Source organism: Emys orbicularis, chromosome 2 (assembly GCF_028017835.1).
Source record: "Emys orbicularis isolate rEmyOrb1 chromosome 2, rEmyOrb1.hap1, whole genome shotgun sequence".
Taxonomy (NCBI): Eukaryota; Metazoa; Chordata; order Testudines; family Emydidae; genus Emys; species Emys orbicularis.
In genome coordinates, this window is record NC_088684.1 from 218,175,205 (window position 1) to 218,185,546 (window position 10,342).

At 39.0% G+C, this 10,342-nt stretch overlaps 1 protein-coding gene across 2 annotated transcripts; it reads right to left on the reverse strand.

Moving 5' to 3' along the window:
* Window positions 1-485: 485 nt before the first annotated feature.
* METTL6 (methyltransferase 6, tRNA N3-cytidine) lies at window positions 486-10,336 on the reverse strand. Of its 2 annotated transcripts, XM_065399140.1 has the most exons (7): window positions 10,277-10,336; window positions 8,763-8,831; window positions 8,256-8,637; window positions 6,910-7,044; window positions 5,644-5,814; window positions 4,096-4,237; window positions 486-1,149 (listed from the first exon to the last, which is right to left on the reverse strand). In XM_065399140.1, exons 3-7 carry the CDS (start codon window positions 8,550-8,552, stop codon window positions 1,001-1,003), a joined length of 894 nt encoding a protein of 297 aa, XP_065255212.1. In that variant the 5' UTR covers window positions 8,553-8,637; window positions 8,763-8,831; window positions 10,277-10,336; the 3' UTR covers window positions 486-1,000. The 2 variants fall into 2 exon arrangements, with proteins under 2 accessions (XP_065255212.1, XP_065255213.1); XM_065399141.1 differs by lacking the exon at window positions 4,096-4,237 and having other exon boundaries at window positions 1,032-1,149.
* Window positions 10,337-10,342: the final 6 nt, after the last annotated feature.

Here is a 10,342-nt window from a genome sequence, read left to right on the forward strand (position 1 = left end):
AGAAACAGAACACCTGTAAAAGAGATGGACATAAATTAAAAGAAGTGTTTCTTCCTGCTATTTCTAACCTGTCTAAGATGTAGCAAAACAAACAAGGCAACGTTCCGCGTCAGGTCACATGCTTTACAGAGGCAATGGTTTTGTGTTTGCAGGGCTGTTGTCCCCCCTTAAGTCCCAAAAAGTCTCTCTTTGCTGGTAGAAAGTGGAAGCATGTATAAAAGTAACGATCACGCTTTATATTAAGATTCCATTCAGAAATAGCTTATAAATGATTAATAGATGTCTTAAGAAATAGTTCATCAAATTGCTACAGATGATTGTTTTCATAATAAAAACAGTATTTTGGCTAACCTTTCACACATGGAGTGTGTCTTCTTAACACCGGATATAAATTAGGTGCAGACGCCTATATGCACTGAAAAGAAAATAAACCCCTATAACTTTTAATAGGCCTTATTATAAAAATGAATATCAAACAAAAAGTGTCCATCAGCAGAAATATAAAATAGTTTTAATATGAAAGAGAAGGGACATAACACTAATCCATTCTTACAACTAGTGGAAACAGCGGTTTATAATTAACATTTAGCCAGTTTATGCTCAACAACATACTTTCCTTAATGAAAATTACAATCCTATGCAAAATCCTTGGAGAATTATTTAAAAACAGACTGTCTTATTTAAACCATTTTTATATTAAAATCACACAAGAGCCTCTAACAATGGTGCATAGAATTTACTTTAAAAAGGGGAAATTTAGGCACTCAAAGAGGTTGATTGTATATATGTACCTTTATCCTATCTTAAAATTGTATTCTAACAGTCACTCTCATCTTCTGTACCCAAGGATCAAAAACAACAGAAGGTTCTGGAAAACATGATTCTGTCATTCTGGTTTAGCAGACTCCAGGATAGTACAGCCAAGGAAAAACACCACACTAGAATTCCCCCCCTCACCGCCCCATTTAAACAAGCATTTCTGTGGCTCATTAGCAAATACTCATGCTTCACTTAGAGGCTTTCGAAATTTGCTCTGAAGAAAAACCCTTGGAACACGCAGGCCTTCTTTCCTATTCACAGTTTCTCGTAGCACATACTCATTGACCACTTGCTCATATCCTACAGCCATAAAGAGATGAGACAAGAACTCTACAAGGGAGAAAGATGAAAGGTGGTGTTACTAAAAGTTAGTTTAGACTGTTTTTAAGCATCAGTGAGCATTTATACAAGCATTTGTTTTTAACTACTTAATTACATCCACTTTCATGAAAATCACGAAGGCTTCAAACTTGCAAGCTGCTCTGTGCAGACAGTCACCGACACTTGCACTGAGCTTCACTGAAGTCAATGAGGCTCTGCTTTCATGCAGAGCAGCTTGCAGGACTAGGGCTTTAAACTGGTAACACAATCCTGTTTCCCAAATGGTGTACATTTATCATTTTAAATTGAAAGTTTCCATTTCCTCTTGTGAATGACTGTGAAATTATTTTCACATTGTGTAGTGGGCCACCACAAAGCCAATGCACCATCTTAAGTCCCGCTTCAACCCCACTTTGAAGATTTCAGTGGTGGATTGGCCTCAGGCTTGCTCTCTACGGAGGGGCAAATAGGCCAAGTTCCCATATTGTAGTTAAACAGAAAAAAAGCAAGGTGGCAAATTGGAAATGTTGATACTACGCCTCCACAGTTCAAACATACTTTCCGTATACACCTAGAAGAAAACTTTCTTTCCCTAGAGGAGAGAGTGAGGCCTCGCAGACAGGACACTGGACTGGAAGTCAGAAGACCTGGCTCTGCTGCTCACCTGCTGTGTGATCTTGAGCGAGTCATTTCCCCTCTGTTTACCCTCACACTTTTCTTTATCTGTTCTACCTAATTAGATTGGTAGCAAAAATTGTTACTCATTGTTTGTACAGTGCGAGAAATACAGGCTACTGAAATACAAATAATAGATACTGCCACCATAGGACAACTTCACTGTAATGAAATCAGGCTCTGAGCAAGATCTACACACTCACTCCTCTACTAATTAAAAATAATTTGGGGGGAGTAAAAAAATTAGTTCTCTGAGAAGGTGAGAGAGACTGATAGTCCTGTTTGAGCCAGGCATATATCCCTTTTTAAAAAGGAACAATCACTGTCTGTATTTGCTCCTCCTTTCACCTCTCTCTTTTCATCTGTTTTATTTCTCTCAGCTGAGAGATAAGGAGGAGAGCTAGCACCTCCTGACTGGCAAGCTCCTCCATGAACCGCCACCAAGTGGTCACAAAGCACATTTTGCTGCACTAGACAATATGTTTCCTCCTGGAAAAACAAACTTGTTAGATCACAATTAAACTCAACAGGCCATTTTAGAAAGAACGGACACTGGTGAATGATATTTTAGAGTTATTTGCTACTGTAGCACAATATACAGGTTGTTTTCATATCACCACAATAAAATGAGACAGCAGGTAATAGCATATTCTTCAAAATTCAAGGAAAAAAACCCGACTAATAATTTCCCATCCAAACACTCAACTGTGATATCTCATTCTCCAAATGCCTAACAAGGAATTGGATTCAAATTTCCATTTCTAGGTTGGCTCCGCCAGTCCCTCCCTCCAACAGCAGAGCTCAGTTTACTATAATTACCAGTATAAGTGGAACTAAACAAGCTATTTGATGAACAAAAATGACCCTAGGAATGCTTGGGTGAAGTTGCATAGCTGCTTGCATTATTTATCTTAAATTTAATCAATATCCTTTAAAGAATAGAAACATCTCAAAAATGATCAATGGAATTCGTTTTATTTTTAAATATGAGCAGCAACTAGGTAATTGACTATGTCATAAAATATCAAAATTATTTACTTGGCTCCAAATTGGTCTCCAAGAGACTTTCAATACTTGATTTTCCTTTAAAGAAGAAAAAAGACTTTTTTCTTTCACAAAGCCCCATAATTAATATAGGGAAGTATTTGTTCTCTAGTGTTCAGTGAGCAAAACTGGGAGTCAAGAGACCAGAGTTACAATCCCAGTTTTGTACAAGACTTTGGGCAAATTGTTTAATTTCTCTGTGCTTCAGTTTTCCTATCCATAAAGTTGGGACAATTATCTTCTTTTGTAAAGCATTTTGAGATCCCTCAATGAAAGACTATATATACAGTAGAACCTCAGCGGTACGAACACCAGAATTACGAGTTGACCAGTCAACCACACACCTCATTTGGAGCCGGAAGTATACAATTAGGCAGCAGCAGAGACCAAAAAAAAGAAAAAAAGCAAATACAGTGCAGTAGTGTGTTGAACATAAATCACTAAAAAAAAAAGGGGGGGGGAGGGAGAAGCAGTATTTTTCTTCTGCTTAATAAAGTTTCAAAGCTGTATTAAGTCAATGTTCAGTTGTAAACTTTTGAATGAACCATAACATTGTGTTCAGAGTTATGAACGACCTCCACTCCAAGGTGTTCGTAACTCTGAGGTGCTACTGTAAGTATTGTTAATGTCCTAAGATGATAATAATGAAATGCCTTAAAAAGTTATCTTTACTAAAATGTAGAGCTGGCTGAACTTGGAAATAATCTACCAGAAGAGACAGCAGTCACAACTAGTCAAATTATTAGCACAGTGTTACCTCAATGAAAGTTTTGTAGAAGCTTTCCTTCATTCCAGTCATACCTTTGTTTCAAAGCCCACTGACTTCAATGGGTTTTGAATCAGGCTTCATATATGTAAGAACATTGCAAAAAGATTATTATGGGATAATTTCACCCCTTAGTTACTTAGTGACGTATGAGACTAAATCTTTCCCTAAGCATTTTTCTCTTTCTTTCAGAGTATTGATCTGAATGAAGCCACTGCAGCTAACAAGTTCTAAACCTATGCTGCCATGGCCTATCATGATGGTACATATAGGTAGTTCTGTCAACAGATCAAATTGCTCCTTCAGTCCTGCCACTTTTATAAAATAACCATGTACAGCTGGAAAACAAATTACACCGAGGTTTCATAGTTCATATATGTATCAAGCAACCCTTAAAGGCATAGCAACAATTCACTGAAGCAAGTTTAAACAAAAAACTTGCAGAGAAAAAAGTTTCTATTAAATCTTACCATCAGTAAAGAAATATGATCTTGTCCCATCTTGTCTAACATAAAAGTTTTCTCCAAGTTTGCTGCCAGATTTAAACCTAAGCATTGCATGATCATAGAGCCCGTAGTCTCTAAATAAGACACATTTGCCTGGTTTTAATACCTATCAGATAAAATACAGCTATATCAGTAAAATGGACATAACAAAATTATTTAAAGGAGAGAGAACTTGTAAATTTCTGCAGAAGTGAACAAATGGATTAAATGAGCTAACCCATCTTCACAAAGAAAACAGTAATTAGCCTCTGTCCCATTTGAGTTAAGAAATAAATCTCTATTTTAGAAAACAAACTCTGAAGTATATCAAAACCTAACCTTTATTACTCAGACTATAGCTGATGTGATACAGCAGATATCCTATAATATAAAAATCCAAATATGAACTGCAAATAAAAAAAATTTATGTTGCAAACAGAATGAGAAATCAAAGTTTGAACCTTTCTTCCCAATCAGTAGCCAATATTTTTGGACAACTGTTATCTCAAAATAGTTGTGCATTTTTCAGCTCTTCATATTAGGGCCTGCTCCTACAGGATGCTGAGTACCCTCAATCAGAGTTGAAAAATTGCAGCACTTCACAAGAGGAGATGCTAATGCTCCTCTACTTCTTGTTTGAAGCCTAAGACCCCAGTCCCACACAGACCTCTGTACATGCTTAACTCTGTATACTGTGTGTAGTCCCACTGATTTCAATGGGACTACTCACTGTGTGTAAAGTTATGCACATATGTTAGTGTTATCAGGATCAGGACCTTAATCATTATCAACATTAACACACTACCATAGAACCTTTAAATTCAGATAAAGGAAAAATAATGGTACTTAGTTCCCATCAAAATGCACTGTTGTGACAGTTTTTTTCTATTTTAGTGTGTTAAGATGCTTGGTATGATTATATTATATTATTATTTATTAGATAGGTATAGATAAAAATGGTAACCAAAAACCAGGAGAAAATAATCCTGGTGAACCTAGAGAAAGCAACATTCATTTCTGATCTGACTTTCAGCCAATTAATCAGCTGATTTCCTTTTTATAAAAACGAGCCATAATTGTATTTTCTTAATGGTATTCCTTAAAAAGGCAAAAAGTCATGCTGTAAAAATGGCATCATGTGGTTCCATGTGCTGCGTCTCAAGGACCATACAGCAAGTTTGCTTAGGTTACTTGCAAAAAAGATTTTTCTTCTAACAGCCAGTCCTACAGCAATTTAGATGTCATATTATCAACATGAAAATTTTTGTAATATGAATTTAGTTATGTTGATGATGCACAAGCCAGAGGAGAATCCAAGTCACTCAGAACTAACAGAAGAAAAATGTAGTCAAAACTTATTTTAGTCCCCATAGTAAGCAAAAGCGAATGTGACTGAATTCATCCAGGGAGTAAAGTACTAACTAAGGAGGTGCCATTTTCACATAGTTTCTTTTCAGAGTGGAATAGTATTCTTGAGTCAAAAAAGACTTTAAAAAAAACCCCAAAACTGTTAAGTCATACTTACACATTTACCTTATAAATATTTTGCAAGGCAAGGTGCATCTTGTCAGGGTGAATGGCAGAAAGCACAAATATTAATGTGGCAACATCCACAGAATCCGCTGGAATATTTTCCAGAAGGTCATCTTTGGTCAGATCACATTGGAATACTTTACATCTCTCAATATTATATAAAGTGTTCTTCTATGGAGTGAAAAGATGTTGCTTTAGTTGAAACATTCATTATAAAATTATAAAAGATAAATTTGTATTTTGTGATTATTTTTTTTAACTGGGAGAGCAACAAAAGGAAACAGAACTACAAAAGAGCATTCGCTCCAAGCTTTCTGTTTACACTAGGAAATTATGTTGGTATAACTTTGTCGCTCAGGGATGTGGAACATCCACACAGCTGAGTGATGGAGTTATACCAGCCTAACCCCTGGTGTAGACAGTGCTATGTTGACAGGAAGGCTTCTCCCATCAACATATCCACCAATTCTCGGGGTGGTGGAGTACCTACGCTGATGGGAGAAGCTCTCCTGTTGCCATAGGTAGCATCTTCACTAAGCACTACAGTGGAGCAGCTGCACCGGTGCAGCTGTGCTGTGTCATTATTCCTGGGGGAACTCTGCCAAAAAAATAAAAATTCTGCCCACATTTTAAAATTCTGCAAAATTCTGCATATTTTGTCAAAATAATACAATATAATTACGCCAGTGGCCCCGGGGCTGGAGGTAGGATCACTATAGCCAAAGGTTTGTTGGGCATTCTAGAGAGGGTGTACTGTATTGTATAAAAATGAATTGAGTATAAACATGCTATCTGTTTATAACAGGTCTTCAAATTTTCTTGAAAAGAGCCTCTAAGTTTTTGTTTTCAAGATCACTCTGGTTGTCCCTCCTCGCAAAAGATGTCACAGCTGAGTTTATGTCCCAAATCAAATTTTGGTTGTACTGTGTAGTTTACCAGGACATGGATATGTTGGAGGGGGGGAAATGACTTAATTGCTGAATCAGTCTGTTATTCTCATTGGCCAAACTTAACATTTAGGAAATATCCAAGTACAACATTCACACTTACTACTACAGTAATATGATTTAATACTAGAAAATCAGGTCCTCAGTGATGATTCAATTTCTTGTAAATTAAGCTCCAGTACTATATATCAGTTTCTCTCCTCTTCCATACAGGACAATTTACCATACTTATAGAAGAAAACAAAGCTAGATAATCTGGAATCTGATGAACACAAATTTCTAAAGAAGCACTAAAAATACAGACAAATATCACACCAACCTTTACATACTCAACAGCTCTTGGAGAGAAATCACAGGCATAAGCAAAGATATTCAAGTCCTCTCCTAAAAGTGGAAACAAGCAATTTCCAACCCCACAGCCTGCTTCAAGAATGGTCAGTTTCTGATCTTCAAACTATATGGGAGAAAGAGGCCAAGCATACAGCACATCACTTGTGTTGATCCTCATAGTACAAAGATACTGCTTTTCACATTTTAAAGTTAGGATCAGAGTTTCAGTTATCATCAATTTAAAATCTCAAGTATCCTTCCACTGGCAATTTGACGTGAAGTGTAGGCTTTACTTTATATTACATTAAGTTTCTCTTTAGAAATTACTAAAATCTCATTAGCGATCTACTCATTTCAGCAACAATCAAATTATGCTATCCTCCTTGCCTGGGCCCTTTTATTAAACAGGGTGAACAACAAATACATTTGAATGTGTTTCTAAAATGTATATTTTAATGTATTGACTATCTAGATAGGTGACTTTATAACAGGGTGCTCAAAAGTTTTGCAACTTGTGTCTGCAAATTGGAAGAGAGAGAGGAACTTAGATCTAATTTAGAACACAGAGCAAATATTCTAGAGCAGTGGTCCCCAAACTGTGGGGCATGCCCCCATACGGGGTGCAGAGAAACATGCGGTAAGGCCCAGGCCAGCCCCTATGGGGATTGAGGAGGGAGCGCCACGCAGCCGCGCTCAGCCAGCTCCTCTCCAACCCGGCTCCAGCCCCGCTCCTGGCTCTGCCTGCGGCCATGGCCCCACTCTGGACCCAGCCACGCCCCTGGCCCAGGCTCCACTCCCATCCCTGGCCCAGCTCTGTTTGAGTCCCTCTCCAACCCCAGGCCAGCTCTGCCTCTAGCCCCTGTTCTGTGCCTAGGTTTGCCTTCAGCCCAAGCTCCTCTGCTGAGCCAATTGTGCAGTAAGGGGGATGGGGGGGATGGACAAATTCCATTACTGGTAAGGGAGGGGCGCGACAGGAAAAGTTTGGGCACCACTGTTCTAGAGAGTGGGTCTGAATGTAAAATATACGTCAATTATAAACTATTATTCAAAGATTTCATAAGAGATTCCAACATTTGAAACTTTCAGATGGGTCCTGATGGAGCCTACTCATGGAGATATTGAGGAAAGAACAGGATGAAAAGTCCAATCAAAAAAAATTTCAGTTTTTTTTTTTAAAATCTTAGAAGTCATGGAAGCTATCAACTACACAACACTGCACATTTGACGTATAACAGTGATCTGTCACTGACATCTTATTTGGTGGACTATTAAATCATTTGAAAATAATTAGCAATATTTGCCCCTTTACTTGTAGAACTAGTGTATATGGCTCACCTCCCGGCATGCTTTTAGATCTTCAAACTCTCTAGTTGTCCAATGCCTGTCTTTAAAGAAGTTTGTGCTGTTTCTTTTGTAAAATAGATCCCAGTTCTTCTGTGCATCTTTCTCCAGTTTCAGTTTTTTGAAGTCAGACACCAAGGCTTGATCTCTTGCCAGTTTCTCAGCTTCTTCAGGGCTAAGGGTCCTTGCATTGTGCCCTTTCTTTTGGAAAGCACCATCTTCACAAATTGGGGCTACTGAATTCAAGTAATTATCAGATGTGTTTTCTTGGAACATCCTGGATTCATCCATATGAATACAGACAAAGCAGATTTAAAGTGTTTTTTTCCTCAGGTGTATATTTCCATCTTTGATTTCAGACAAAACAATCAAGGCCCTAGAAACATAAGAAATAATGAGAAAGGGGTTATAGTTTGCACTTCTTAGGGGTTATAGTTTGCACTTCTTAGGGACTTTTTGTAACTCACTGTAAGTGCCAGGCTGAGAAAGCACCAAACCTACTTTTCTGAAACCTCCATGGAAGTCCTCCAGCAAAACCAGGCAAGATCGGACTTGACTTTCCTAAGATTTCTAAGATTAAAAACAAAAATAGTCAACAAGACACACTTCTGTTCCTCTTATAGATCATACAGAAGCCACAAAAACTGACTACCACCTTGTCCCCACACTATGGGCCTGATTCTGCAACCTGATCCACTGCACCCATTCATGTCCCCAATGATTCCAGTGGGATACCATGCTGGTGTAAGCACATATTGGACTGGAGCCTTTGTGTTATTTTACAAAAAAATAAAAGTGAGCTACTGACCTCTGAAATTCAAAAACGTAAAACAAAGGGTGAAGACAGCATCCCCATTTTTAGGTAAAAACCAACAATACCTCACCAAAGCAAAAATGTTATATTTTATTTATTTAGTGATGTCATGACATTATACATTCACAAACACAAAGTTTAAAGATGTATACAGAATCAAGTTAAAACAAGGTCAAAATTATTTGGTCAGTTATACAGGATGTCAGACTATTTGATCCCTTCTGGTCTTAAAAAATCTATGACAAAGTTATACTAACAAGACTCCCAAACCCTGCAAGAACAAAAACCTCACAACTCAGCCTACAGATTCAAAAAAAGTCTGAGTAAACTAATAGGCTTTACAGTGTGCTCTGTCAGACAATAAAGAGAAGCAGATACATTTTTTAACAAGACAGACCAAAAACACTCCACATTGATCATTTTCATTGGCCATGTTTACACAAGGAAAATATTAACTAACGGTGTTATACATGATTTTGCACTTAGTCTGAACATGGACAATCTCATTTAAAGACATGTTAGCTGGTCTTAAAGTTATTTTGTTTTTAAACTCAACTTGTCCCCATCTCTGCTAGGTTAGGTACTAAGTTAAGTTTATCATCACATTAGTTAACACATTTACAAACATAATGCCTTTTCTCAGTGTAGACGTGATCAGTGTTAAAGAGAACTCATGGGCCACACAGCTCTTCAGTGCTCACTGGGAACTTGATCCTGCACGCACAGGGCTGCGCTGTGTCAGAGACCCCCAGCCTGCCCCCTGCCGCGCCCCCAGACTGCGCCTCTCTGTGTTTAGGGTGACCAGATGTCCCGATTTTATAGGGACAGTCCCGATTTTGGTGTCTTTTTCTTATCTAGGCTCCTATTACCCCCCATCCCCTGTCCCAATTTTTCACATTTGCGGTCTGGTCACCCTATCTGTGTCAGACAGTCCCATCCTGCCCTCCCTCCCACACACCCCTCTGTTCCCCATGTCAGACACCCCGTCCTGCTCTCTAACACCTCCTCCCCTCCCCCACAGACACCCCCGTCCTGCCCCTGAGACATCCCCAGTCTGCTCCCCGTGTCAGACACCCCCAGTCTACCCTCCCCCACAGACACCCCCCTCTGCTCCCCGTGTCAGAAACCCACAGTCGACCCTCCCCCACAGACACCCCTTCCCTGCCCCCACCCCACATCCTGCGCCCTCCCCGGGGCCTACCCGCGCGGGGCGCGCCCCGCAGCCGGACGGCTTTCCCGGTTACACGCTGCCCCGGAAGGGAGCGGG

Bases quoted from the DNA above. Each gene is read 5' to 3' on its own strand.
- METTL6 (XM_065399140.1), bottom strand. From the start codon at position 8,552: ATGGATGAATCCAGGATGTTCCAAGAAAACACATCTGATAATTACTTG. The intron at 7,045-8,255 runs GTGAGCCATATA...TCTCCCATATAG, and splicing joins ATCTAAAAGCATGCCGGGAG to TTTGAAGATCAGAAACTGAC. The intron at 5,815-6,909 runs GTTGGTGTGATA...TTCACTCCATAG, and splicing joins GAGCTGTTGAGTATGTAAAG to AAGAACACTTTATATAATAT.